The 13,696-nt window shown below is 47.2% G+C and overlaps 1 protein-coding gene across 1 annotated transcript in view; it reads right to left on the bottom strand.

Annotated features, from left to right (window-relative positions):
• The window catches only part of bsnb (bassoon (presynaptic cytomatrix protein) b), a gene marked incomplete at both ends in the record, with an annotated part of 147,125 nt that extends 134,090 nt beyond the window's left edge, over positions 1 to 13,035 (bottom strand). The window contains 3 exons of the mRNA XM_084315776.1: positions 4,215 to 4,622; positions 10,513 to 10,731; positions 13,018 to 13,035. Of these exons, the coding sequence (XP_084171902.1) occupies positions 4,215 to 4,622; positions 10,513 to 10,731; positions 13,018 to 13,035 (645 nt within the window). The remainder of the gene's footprint in view (positions 1 to 4,214; positions 4,623 to 10,512; positions 10,732 to 13,017) is intronic.
• Positions 13,036 to 13,696: the final 661 nt, after the last annotated feature.

Raw genomic sequence — 13,696 nt, 5'->3', positions numbered from 1 at the left:
CTATCTGCTAGAACTACAGTGAAATACAGCTCATGTTCTGTCTCTATCTGCTAGAACTACATGAAATACAGCTCATGATCTGTCTCTATCTGCTAGAACTACATGAAATACAGCTCATGTTCTGTCTCTATCTGCTAGAACTACAGTGAAATACAGCTCATGTTCTGTCTCTATCTGCTAGAACTACAGTGAAATACAGCTCATGATCTGTCTCTACTATCTGCTAGAACTACAGTGAAATACAGCTCATGATCTGTCTCCATCTACTAGAACTACAGTGAGTTACAGCTCATGTTCTGTCTCTATCAGCTAGAACTACAGTGGGACGGTCAGTCTCATTATTATCATAGAGCAGCTCCAGGACTTTGTCCCCTGATTCCATCAGAGATTAGAATGTTCTCTGGTTGCTAGCTTGACTTCTTCATATTCACAAATACTCATCTTATTCCCTGTTCCTTGCCCATCATCATCATCATCATCATCATCATCATCATCATCATCATCATCATCATCATCGCCACCATCACCACCTCATCCTCATAATCACCACCACCATCCTCATAATCATCATCATCATCATTACAATCATCAACAGTACTAGTATCACTAATGGCTGATAAGGGTTGTACTAGATGTGTGAGAGCCAAACCCAGACCATGCTAAGTAGGTTAGAGGGTACATCTTCTGGGTCTCAGGGGTGGACAGAGCAGAGCACTTCCCCCCCCCTCTCCCTCTCCCTCTCTCTCTCTCTCTCTCTCTCTCTCTCTCTCTCTCTCTCTCTCTCTCTCTCTCTCTCTCTCTCTCTCTCGGATGATGACTGAACCTCTCTCTCTCTCTCTCCCTCTCTCTCTCCCTGTCAGCCTGTGACAAGCTCATAACAGCTCCGCTGAGAAATACCCACTCCTGCCTCCCCCTCAGTCCTCCTCGCTCCTCACTCTGTCTCTATATCTATTCTTCACTGACTCCACGGTGCTTTGGTCCTCTCTCATTTCTTCTCTATTACCCCCCCCCCCCCCTCCTCCTCCTCCTCTTCCTCCCCTATCACACCACTCTTATCTCGCTCACTATCGCTCTCTTGTCTTATCCATACATACTCATAAGTGAGAGAGAGAGAGAGAGAGAGAGAGAGAGAGAGAGAGAGAGAGAGAGAGAGAGAGAGAGAGAGAGCGAGAGAGAGAGAGAGAGAGAGAGAGAGAGAGAGTGAGAGAGAGAGAGAGATTGGTTCAGTCATCATCCAGATACCTTTTTGTGGTTTGGATTCCCCTGATGTTCTCAATCTCAAGGGTGCTTACCTTTTTAAAAAAAAGTTTGCATGTGTAATGTGTGCGTTCGTTTGTGCGTGAGGAGGACGGATAAATACAGCAATAAATTGATACATCAATGAATAAATAAACTTGTGTGATTCCATATGTTTACTTTAGAATCCTTTGAAGCCTTTGCAATTACTCGGATTACTAGCATTAGCATGGATAGCCTGTGGGCTAATAGTCTCATTGTTTCTCATTGATAGGGCTAGCATTAGCATGGATAGCCTATAGGCTAATATAGGGTGACCATATTTTCAAATAAAAATTCAAAACAGTGTATGTCCATGCACGCGCACATGTATGCGCTTACCTGGGATTGATGCGTTTATAGAGAAACCCTTCTTTTGTTGGCTATTCACACAGCTTGAGAGGCTATATCTGTCCATTAACACTCAAACGTGTGCGTCCTCTTTCTCCGCCTGCAGCTGCCTGAGTGTGCTGTGCTTTGCTGTGTGTGTGTGTGTGTGTGTGTGTGTGTGTGTGTGTGTGTGTGTGTGTGTGTGTGTGTGTGTGTGTGTGTGTGTGTGTGTGTGTGTGTGTGTGTGTGTGTGTGTGTGTGTGAGCGTGTGCGTGTGTGTGTGTGTGTGTGTGTGCGTGTGTGTGTGTGTGTGTGGGGATAGCAGAGCTGTCCACTTTAAATGGACTGCTGTGTGGTGCTGAAATTTGCGCACGACTGATCACTCCCAATTGGCTTTTCAATGCAAAATCAAGAAACACAGCCAATGGAGGACTCGACATTAGCTTGGTACCATGAGCTGCAGTAGACTAGATACAAATGTAGCAAGCTTGTTTTTGTCTAGTCACTCAGTAAAACCTGGTTAACCTATCAACCTCCGCTGGTACAGATGTTACAGCTTTCATTCGCAGGCCTTGATGTCAGACGACAACACGTTCTCATCAGAAAAAGTACAACGGGTACATAATGACCACGTCGACTAAATAGGCTGCGGCTACATTGGAAAATTGATGGAAGGTATTAGAGTCTGTCAGAAAGAGACGCGCCAGCGCACGCTCAAAGCTTCATAGCAACAGCCTGACAACTGACATCGTTGACACACATACAGACAAAATAGTGTTGAATTCAGATTCTTTGTTGCATTGTTGATATATTTCTATTGGTAAAAGCCGGGACAATGTGGTAGTGAATGCACAGGTTAACCCTTTCACTACCACATTACAGAAGGTTAACCCCTTCACTACCACACTACAGATGGTCTGTGCATTAGGGAACGGCCATACCTGTGCTGTGGGGATGTAGGTCTGAGGGAACATAGGGCCTAATCCTATTGAGAGGAAACATTATTAGAAATGGGGGAACATAGGGCTGTGGGAACATAGGCCCTAATTTGGGGGAAAGTCCTTGAGGAACATAGGGCTGTGGGAACATAGGGCCTAATTTGGGGGAAAGTCCTTGAGGGAACATAGGGATGACCCTGTGTCATTGTTCTCATTGATAAAAAACGTGTATCTTTTGAACACGTTTATAGCATTGAAATTTCACAACTACCGTTTTATTGACGGTTTACTGCTGAGACGTTAGTTTTGATGAAGCGCTTGTTTGTGGATCGTGACTTGGACTTGATGAGTTTTTCTGAACGGTTGAGACAGCCATGCTTCATTCACCGTTAGACATGGAAGCGTAGATTAATTCAAATTAGGCAACTTGTCTATTTTGGGAGCAAGGCAATAAGCTAAATGTGCTGCTATCTGTTATCAGTGGTGACACGAGCACTTGGATACTGCACGTAAAAAAAATAAGGGGAATTGTGACCCATTTTAACCCTTTCACTGCCACACTACCAAAGGGTTAACCCTTTCACTGTGACAATACAGAAGGTTAACCCTTTCACTGCCACATGACAAAGGGTTAACCCCTTTCACTACCACACTACATAAGGTTGACCCTTTCACTACCACACTACAGACGGTCCATAGTGTAGTGTGGTAGAGAAAGGGTTAACCTCCTGTAGTGTGCTAGTGAAAGGGTTAAAGATTCACATTATGTTCTTCGTGTGCATGTGCTTCACAGTTCAGTCAGTATTCTAACTCTAACTCTAACCCTAACCCTAACTCTAACCCTAACTCTAACCTAACACTAACCCCAACCCTAACTCTAACTCTAACTGGGATTTGAAATGGGAGCTCAACATCACGGGCCTGCTCAAAAAGGCCCAGGGGAGGATGTTCTTCCTCCGGCAGTTGAAGAAATACAAACTGCCGAGGACCATGATGGCCCAATTCTACACAGCCATCATTGAGTCCATCCTTACCCACTCCATCATCTCCTGGTTCCCCGCTGCAGCGGAAAAGGTCTCGCCAAGCTGCAGCGGGTGATTCGCTCCGCGGAGAGGGTGATCGGCTGTCCCCTGCCCTCCCTCAGGTCCCTGCACGACTCCAGGGCGCTGAAGAGGGCGAGGAAGATCATGGCCGACCCCTCCCACCCCGGTCACAGCTTCTTCACCCTGCTCCCCTCTGGGAGAAGGCTGAGGATCCCAAAGGCTGTGAAAGCTCGTCTTCCCCTCAGCCGCCAGGCTGATCAATGCCTCAGGTCCCCCCCCCCCCCCCCCCCCCCCTCTGTCCCCAAGTGACACTGGCACAATGACACTGACTGCACTGCACTAGTCCTTACTGGAACTCTGCACTCTACACTTTATATATATATATATGTATTTAATTGATTAATCCCCCAGTGCACTGTTTTTTGTCCTGTGTCTGTGTTGGTGTCTGTCGTTTTACTGTGAAAAAAGAAAGGAAAAAACGCATACACTGTAAACGCTGAAACAATTACCAATGTGTTTTTACACAAATGGCTTAATAAAGGAATCTGAATCTGAATCTGAAACCCTAGCCCGAGCCCTAAGAGAAGAGAAACACACAGCAGCTGTACCACACTCTGCACCCTCCTACCTCTGTGATGTGCGGGTTGGGGTTGAAGCCACACTGGTTGCAGACCACGGAACGACACTGCGTGCAGGTGTTGGCGTTTGGCTGGTCGTCCGTGGTGCCCATCAGGTCAGTGGTCTTGCAGACGGGGCACAGCTTGCTGCTAGGCATGGGCGCGATTTGAGGCACGGAGTACGGGGAGGTGGGGCCGCTGCCGCGGTCCGGGGACATGGAGGGGGACCTCCCGGACCGGCTGGCCCCCCCACGTCCACCTGGAGGTTCCTCCTGGACGCGTGGCCTGGGGGCCCATGCTCTCCCTGGGAGCCCGCGGGCTGGGGACTTTCGTGTGAGGCCAAGCGGTCGCCTGTACCAGGGCCGCTCTGGGGCCCCCTTTTGGGCCCGGGGTCTGCTTGGGGTGGTCTGCCGGATATACTGTAGAGAAAACACACAAGGGACAGGAAGAGAGGGAATGAAACGCAGGCACTGTGGGCTTCACCTGGGCCCTCATTCATCAACGTGGACTTTGACCTTGACCTACTTCCACACGTAAGCACGGAATTTAGAACTAGCGCACGCACAGGGAAGTCGGCATTCATCACACGTGCGTAAGCAGGCTCTACGCACACCTGTCATGATGAATCCCACCTTGGCCCTGCGCCGCAGCTCGTGCACGCTTTCACGTATTTGCATACCAAAACCGCCCCGACCAACCAAATATGGTCAGGCCCTCCCCTTCAAATACCATGAGGGAATCCCTGTGCGTGGAATGTTGGAGGATGGCAAAGCGAACGAAAAAGAGAAACTACACAGACACCGAGGTGGAGGTCCTCGTAACGGAGGTGGATAAATAAAAGGCGGATTTGTAAACGGTGATGTCAGATATCAACGGCTCCCTAAGACCATTGCTGCAATTCTGCCTGGACAGCTCAAAATACTAATAAAGACCGTTCGTTGACCACTGTTTGGCGTTGGTTGTGTTGTGTGTCATTATAACCGTGCTGTACAATATGAATGCCTTTATTAGTTGTGTTCGATTGGCTATATGATTTTTAGAGGCATCTATTTTGTTGTCGGCTAATAAAGACCGCGCTGGAATATGACTGCCTTTTCCCGTGTTGTTTGATTAATACCCACGGATTAAAGTTCTCCTCAATTCTATTCCAAATCGCGATGGATCTCCCGTCAATTTTCTACCTGCTGCATGATTTCTAGAGGCATACTACTACAATCTATTTTGATGTCAGTATTGGGTAGCCTATATAAACAATATAATACGAGAGCATATACAAGAACAATGAATCTCACTGCATGTATGATGTATCCTGCCTTTCAATACATGAACTTGAATTCCATCATATAGTCTGTCCACTATCTGCATGGTGTCATTGCAATGCGTTTTCTATTCTTTCTTGTACAGTAAAAAGGGGGAAGAACACTATATTCATATGACTTATTCTGCTTACAGCTTCGAAATTCCACTTGTTTCGTTTAACGTAAAGCCTTTTAAATATAATCAAAACGTTCCCGTGTTTCGGCGGTCTGTGCGCAAAATAATAACGAGTTGAGCTTTATGATTTATGATGAATTGAAAATGGGGGACCCTGATGTAAACAGGACGAAAGTTGGTCTGCATCCCCAATTAACAATTGTATGTACTGAGCTGTACTGTACACTGTACCCATTCTGCAATCTGTTAATAAACTTTTCAATCAATCAATCAATCAAGCTACGCGGAGCGCAGTCAGTCAGTAGCCTACACCCCGTATATTCCGATAACGCTATATAAACCATGAATGAATGAATGAATGAGAACTTTATTAACAGATTGCAGAATGGGTACAGTACAGTACAGCTCAATACATACAATTGTTAAGGGGATGCAGACCAGAGAAAGACTTTCGTCTTGTTTACATCAGGGTCCCCCATTTTCAATTCATCGTAACATATATGACATGCTGCATTCATTCTGAGAGAAAGATCTATTATTCCAAATGCTATTTATAGGGTTTTTTTTTATAGGGTGCGTGTGCGTGTGCGTGTGTGTGTGTACCAAGGCTCAGTATATGCAGTAATACAGGCAACAAAAAAAAGATATATATATATATATATATTAGGTGTTGTATCTTGGATCGGATCTCAGAACAGTGTTTACCGCCTCTGAGGCCTGTGTGTGAACACAGTCTTTCTGCTCCACCGCCTCCATACCTCCCTCCCACTGTCAGCCTGAACACCTCCCAGCTCCCCACCCTAGAGACTAGGAATGAGCCCGAATCCCAATATGAATTCAGGAAAGCACAGATAAAGAGATGGATACAAATATTCTTATTACACAGATATTAATATTATTATTCGGGGGGAAACATTTTCTTTTACGTTATTTGTTATTTATTTATGTTATTGACACAGCACGCTCCGCCTAGGCGCACCATCTGTTCGCCGTCAAAAACGACCTGTTGGACTGCTGTCAAAACTACCATTAGGACCTGTAGGACTGCCCTGTCTCTTCGTTTTGACCCACGCAAATATCACTAATCATACTTTTAAAGTTGTGCGTCAAATGAGAGAAAGAAAAAGGCAGCCGTTTTCTCTCGTATCTCAGCTGCTCCATGTCGAGGAAAGGTCTCTCCTACATTTTCAAAAGCCTAGAGAAAACTTGTCTTAAGCTTGTTTTAAATCGTCATCATGAGTTATGCATGTGAAATTAATTATATTTATCGCATGTGTGCTCCTTTAGAGACCTATTTTAGAACCAACCCAAGAAGCACAGTGCGCTCCCTGCCTCTCTTCTCCGTTTCTACACTAAGAGCAGCCTTTACTTGTGCCAATTTCAGGAATATGATTTATAGATGTATCTGTTCAAAAGTTGTCATGGGTTGTCATGGGTTGTCCTGGTATTACAAATGCAGTTACTGGTAAACGGAGATACTGAATAAACACGTGAATAACTTTAAGTCTTTTTTGAAGGTGGACATGATGACCATGTCAGTTTAACGATCAGACGCGGGAAAACTACGTTATTGGAACCAGGGTGGTATCCACTCGTCCTTCCTCATGTATGGAAAACAGGCCACGGAATTTCATATTTAGGCTATTGTATGAATAATTGATTAGATGATAGACTTTAGAAACAAAATCTTGACGCCAATTTAAATTTGTAGATAGAAGTGAGCTTTTTTTTTATTCGTTTCCGATGCTAGTATCATGTTTAAACCTTTTCTGCTCTATAAAGCTGATTTTGTGTTCAGAACATCACACACATAGTAGATTAGATTAGATTAGATTAGATTAGATAGATAGATAGATTGGATTATATTAGATTAGATGAGATTAGATTAGATTAGATTAAACTTTATTGTCAGAGAACAACAAAATCTTATGGGCAGCCTATTAGTCTAGGCTGTGTAGAAAGAACACACCTGATTTAGCAGGGGAGGGAAGGTGGGGTGTGCGCAAGGGCCTGCTGTTCTACACTTTGAACAAAAAGTGGTTCTTTGAGAACCACTAGAGACACACCCAGCTCTACCCTAGAGACACCCAGCTCTCTACCCTAGAGACACCCAGCTCTACCCTAGAGACACCCAGCTCTCTACCCTAGAGACACCCAGCTCTACCCTAGAGACACCCAGCTCTCTACCCTAGAGACACACCCAGCTCTCTACCCTAGAGACACACCCAGCTCCACCCTAGAGACACACCCAGCTCTACACTAGAGACACCCAGCTCTACCCTAGAGACACACCCAGCTCTACCCTAGAGACACACCCAGCTCCACCCTAGAGACACACCCAGCTCTACCCTAGAGACACACCCAGCTCTCTACCCTAGAGACACACCCAGCTCTCTACCCTAGAGACACACCCAGCTCTACCCTAGAGACACACCCAGCTCTACCCTAGAGACACACCCAGCTCTCTACCCTAGAGACACACCCAGCTCTACCCTAGAGACACACCCAGCTCTCTACCCTAGAGACACACCCAGCTCTACCCTAGAGACACACCCAGCTCTCTACCCTAGAGACACCCAGCTCTCTACCCTAGAGACACACCCAGCTCTACCCTAGAGACACACCCAGCTCTCTACCCTAGAGACACACCCAGCTCTCTACCCTAGAGACACCCAGCTCTCTACCCTAGAGACACACCCAGCTCTCTACCTTAGAGACACACCCAGCTCTACCCTAGAGACACCCAGCTCTCTACCCTAGAGACACCCAGCTCTACCCTAGAGACACACCCAGCTCTCTACCCTAGAGACACCCAGCTCTACCCTAGAGACACACCCAGCTCTACCCTAGAGACACACCCAGCTCTACCCTAGAGACACACCCAGCTCTACCCTAGAGACACACCCAGCTCTACCCTAGAGACACACCCAGCTCTCTACCCTAGAGACACACCCAGCTCTCTACCCTAGAGACACACCCAGCTCTACCCTAGAGACACACCCAGCTCTCTACCCTAGAGACACACCCAGCTCTCTACCCTAGAGACACACCCAGCTCTACCATAGAGACACACCCAGCTCTACACTAGAGACACACCCAGCTCTACACTAGAGACACACCCAGCTCTCTACCCTAGAGACACACCCAGCTCTACCCTAGAGACACACCCAGCTCTACACTAGAGACACACCCAGCTCTACACTAGAGACACACCCAGCTCTACACTAGAGACACCCAGCTCTACCCTAGAGACACACCCAGCTCTACCCTAGAGACACACCCAGCTCTCTACACTAGAGACACACCCAGCTCTCTACCCTAGAGACACACCCAGCTCTCTACACTAGAGACACACCCAGCTCTACACTAGAGACACACCCAGCTCTACCCTAGAGACACACCCAGCTCTACACTAGAGACACACCCAGCTCTACTAGAGACACACCCAGCTCTACACTAGAGACACACCCAGCTCTACCCTAGAGACACACCCAGCTCTACTAGAGACACACCCAGCTCTCTACCCTAGAGACACACCCAGCTCTACACTAGAGACACACCCAGCTCTCTACCCTAGAGACACACCCAGCTCTCTACCCTAGAGACACACCCAGCTCTACCCTAGAGACACACCCAGCTCTCTACCCTAGAGACACACCCAGCTCTCTACCCTAGAGACACACCCAGCTCTACCCTAGAGACACACCCAGCTCTCTACCCTAGAGACACACCCAGCTCTACCCTAGAGACACACCCAGCTCTACACTAGAGACACACAGCTCTCTACCCTAGAGACACTCAAATACCCTAGACACACCGAGATCCCTACCCTAGAGACACAGCACCCAGCAATCCTGCGTACATATGGTACACTTGCACACCCACTCTCACACACACACACACACACACACACACACACACACACACACACACACACACACACACACACACACACACACACACACACACACACACACACACACACACACACACACACACACACACACACACACACACACACACACACACACCCGTTTTCTTGTGGGTACATTCAATAGACTTACATTCATTCCCTTCCTCCTTAGGAATCTAACGTTATTTTACTTTAGTAGAACTTCAAAAATAAACAAGTCAGCAGTCTTACCTCTAAAGTCATCTACAAGTAGTTATAATAATAATAAGTAGTTAGCAACCACTGCTGTCACTGTTGTCCTCTGTCAACACTTCTGTCAACACCACCATTCCCCCCAAGTGTCCTCATTCACTTCCATTCATTTCCAGGACCATGTCTAAATATCATACTTGTAAAGTCTAAACAAACAATACAGACATATTATTCTGTGTAATATATTTGTATGTGCCAAAGCCTTAAGGTATTTGTTGTTTTGGAGCTAATGTTGCCATTGTCAAATGATCAGTAAAGGAACTGTTTCTCAACTTGAGGTGCAGTTTGACCAACTGTCAACTTTTCACAGAATGTATCCTCCAGCGAGGCAGCAGGTAACCATGGTAACCACTCCCCAGACATCCCATGCAAGGCAAAGATACACAGCACACAGCAAAACGAAGGTTAAGTTTATAACCCTAGTTAAATGAATGCTGGCAAAGCATCTGGGGGTGACAGCGGCTCAGGAGGTAGAGCAGTTGTCTGGTAATTGGCAGAGCGTCAAAGTGTCCATGACACCTAACCCCTAATTGCTCCCGATGAGCAGGTTGGCACCTTGCATGGTCGCCTCCGCCGTCGGTGTGTGAATGTGTGAGTGAATGTGAGTTGTAAAGCACTTTAGATAAAAGTGCTATATAAACGCAGTCCATTTGCCATTTACCATCTTGCGTCACCTATAGGACAAGCGCTGCTGAAGACGCAGAGCCTACTTCCTCGCTACGGGCTCCGAAGAGACCATCGTCAGAGAGGGGGACAAAGAGGAGACGTGTCCTCTGGGACTCAGAGAGGGTGGACTGTGACAGCCAGACGTGCCGCCGCATGAGGGCGGAGAGGGACGTCGCCTCCCTGGGTGAGGTGGAGGACGGAGCCCGAGGACTGGGCCAGAACATCCACCTCCTCACTGTTGAGTTGCTCTTTACCGGCTGCCACTGAGGACAGGCAGGAAGAGAGGAGAGAGACAGTGTTTGCTGCAGCAGTGCCCTGGGGCTGCGGGGCAGAACGCCTCGTCTGCTAGGTCTGCAGGGTCTGCTAGGTCTGCTATGTCTGCTAGGTCTGCTAGGTCTGCTAGGTCTGCTAGTTCCGCTAGGTCTGCTAGGTCTGCTATGTCTGCTAGGTCTGCTAGGTCTGCTAGGTCTGCAGGGTCTGCTAGGTCTGCTATGTCTGCTAGGTCTGCTAGGTCTGCTAGGTCTGCTAGTTCCGCTAGCTCCGCTAGGTCTGCTAGGTCTGCTATGTCTGCTAGGTCTGCTAGGTCTGCTAGGTCTGCTAGGTCTGCTAGGTCTGCTAGGTCTGCTAGGTCTGCTAGGTCTGCAGGGTCTGCTAGGTCTGCTATGTCTGCTAGGTCTGCTAGGTCTGCTAGGTCTGCTAGGTCTGCTAGGTCTGATAGGTCTGCTATGTCTGCAGGGTCTGCTATGTCTTCTATGTCTGCAGGGTCTGCTAGGTCTGCTAGGTCTGCAGGGTCTGCTATGTCTGCAGGGTCTGCAGGGTCTGCTAGGTCTGCTAGGTCTGCAGGGTCTGCTATGTCTGCAGGGTCTGCAGGGTCTGCTAGGTCTGCTAGGTCTGCAGGGTCTGCTATGTCTGCAGGGTCTGCTAGGTCTGCTATGTCTGCAGGGTCTGCTATGTCTGCTATGTCTGCTAGGTCTGCAGGGTCTGCTAGGTCTACTAGTTCCGCTAGGTCTGCTATGTCTGCAGGGTCTGCTAGGTCTGCTAGGTCTGCTATGTCTGCAGGGTCTGCTATGTCTGCAGGGTCTGCTAGGTCTGCAGGGTCTGCTAGGTCTGCTATGTCTGCAGGGTCTGCTAGGTCTGCTATGTCTGCAGGGTCTGCAGGGTCTGCTATGTCTGCAGGGTCTTCAGGGTCTGCTATGTCTGCAGGGTCTGCTATGTCTGCAGGGTCTGCTGGCTGCTTCCTTTCCGGATGCCAGATGGAGTCGCGACAGAGGAGGGAAACCAGAGCCTCGTCCGGGTGCGGGATGCTGGCGGTCTGTTGTAGGGTAGGTAGGCTGTGTCGGTTAACCGTCTGTAGTGTGGTAGTGAAAGGGTTAACCTTCTGTAGTGTGGTAGTGAAAGGGTTAACCTTCTGTAGTGTGGTAGTGAAAGGGTTAACCTTCTGTAGTGTGGTAGTGAAAGGGTTACCCTTCTGTAGTGTGGTAGTGAAAGGGTTAACCGCCTGCAGTGTGGCAGTGAGAGCATTAACCCTTTGTAGTGTGGTAGTGAAAGCATTAACCCTATGTAGTGTGGTAGTGAAAGGGTTAATCCCAGCCATGTCTACACCAGCCTTGACTAAGTACGGGTCAATGGGAGGGAACCCGCTGTATCCGCCCACCATGCCGGCAGGGAGGAGGGGGCGGTGGGACTGAATTAGCTCAGGAAACAGCAGTTAGCCTGGTTGTCCTTCCATGATAACACTGGATAAGACACCAGGGGGAAATGCTCTTTGCATAGGTGCTTAGATGAGATTAGATTTCAAATGTATTGTCATCATACAGCACGAGTACAGTACAACGAAAAGAAGTTGGCATCTAACCAGCAGATGTAGCAGTAAAGTTCAATAGTAATATACAACAATGTACAGGTGATTAAACTGGAGTATGTATAAATGAGTACTACAGAGTAATAATGTATGTACACAGTGTTATCGTATTGTGCACAGTGATAAAAGCACTATGGTAGTAAGTGGCCAGCGGTATAACTAGTAAGAGTAGGTAGGGATATATATAGCCTATAAAGATATAGATATAGTATAAACAGGTATGTAAAATGTATTATATGCAGGTATATTTGGACAGATGTGGATACTGTAAACACGAATATATAAATATATATAATATATACAGCATTATTGTACATGCCATCATACATGTTATATGCAGAGAGTTATAGTTTGAGGTAGGTAGTTATGATTACAGTGTAAGGCAGTTGTAGACAGTTATAAACTGAGTATAGGCTTCAGAGTTCATACAGTATGGGTAACAGTATGGGTAACAGAATTCAGAGTTCATACAGTATGGGTAACAGACCCTAGGAAATGGGGTTCAGAGTTCAGAGTTCATACAGTATGGGGGTGGGGCAGTCATCGGGATAGAGACTCCTCCTGCATGTCTACCTCAGAACCGGCCCAGTAGTTTACGCAGCCGTAGAGGGGTCAGGTGGGGTCGCCATTGACTAAATTTGTCATTGTCATGATTAAAGAGGAGGCCGTGGAGGTGGTTTCCTCTTACAAGCACCTCGATGTCCATGTGGATAACAGGCTGGACTGAGAAGATAACACCAGTGCCATGTTTTAAAGGGGCCCAGTCCAGGCTGTTTCTCCTCTGGTCTTTTGACGTCAGTAGGTCACTTCTGCACGTGTTTTATCAAAGCATCTTAGCAAGTGTTCTATTTTATGCCGTTGTCTGTTGGGGGGTGCGATTTAAGCTCAGTGGACAGGAACAAGATCAATAACCTGATCGGGAAGGCAGGGTCCATTATCGGCTTGACCCCTGACCCCTGACTCACTAGAGGTGATCACGGAGCAAAGAAGGGGTAGGAAGCTCAAGAGTGTTGTGCAAAATGAGGATCATCCAGTGTAGAATGTTTTAACGAGCTGAAGAACTATTTTAGTGCTTGTTATGGCAAGGTGCTCTTCAGAGAGATTCAGGAAGTCCTTCTACCTGTCACTGTTGATGACATCGATGACGAGGATGGTGGATGTACTGAGGATTGCGTTAATGTTGGTGTTCATACAATAGGTTGATATTATTGTCATCTTCAACCAGTAATATAAATAAAATAAAATAAATAATATTCTAGTACAGTCACGTTGTTGTTGTTGTTACATGATTTATGATGGTGCTGTGCTCTTTATTCTGTACTTCCTTTTGATGTATATCCTTCTTTTCTATTGTCCTGTCCGTTGTC

Source organism: Notolepis coatsorum, assembly GCF_963971535.1.
Source record: "Notolepis coatsorum genome assembly, chromosome: 6".
Lineage (NCBI taxonomy): Eukaryota > Metazoa > Chordata > Actinopteri > Aulopiformes > Paralepididae > Notolepis > Notolepis coatsorum.
Note: the sequence above shows the minus strand (reverse complement) of the source record. Positions and strands in the feature narration are given on the sequence as shown.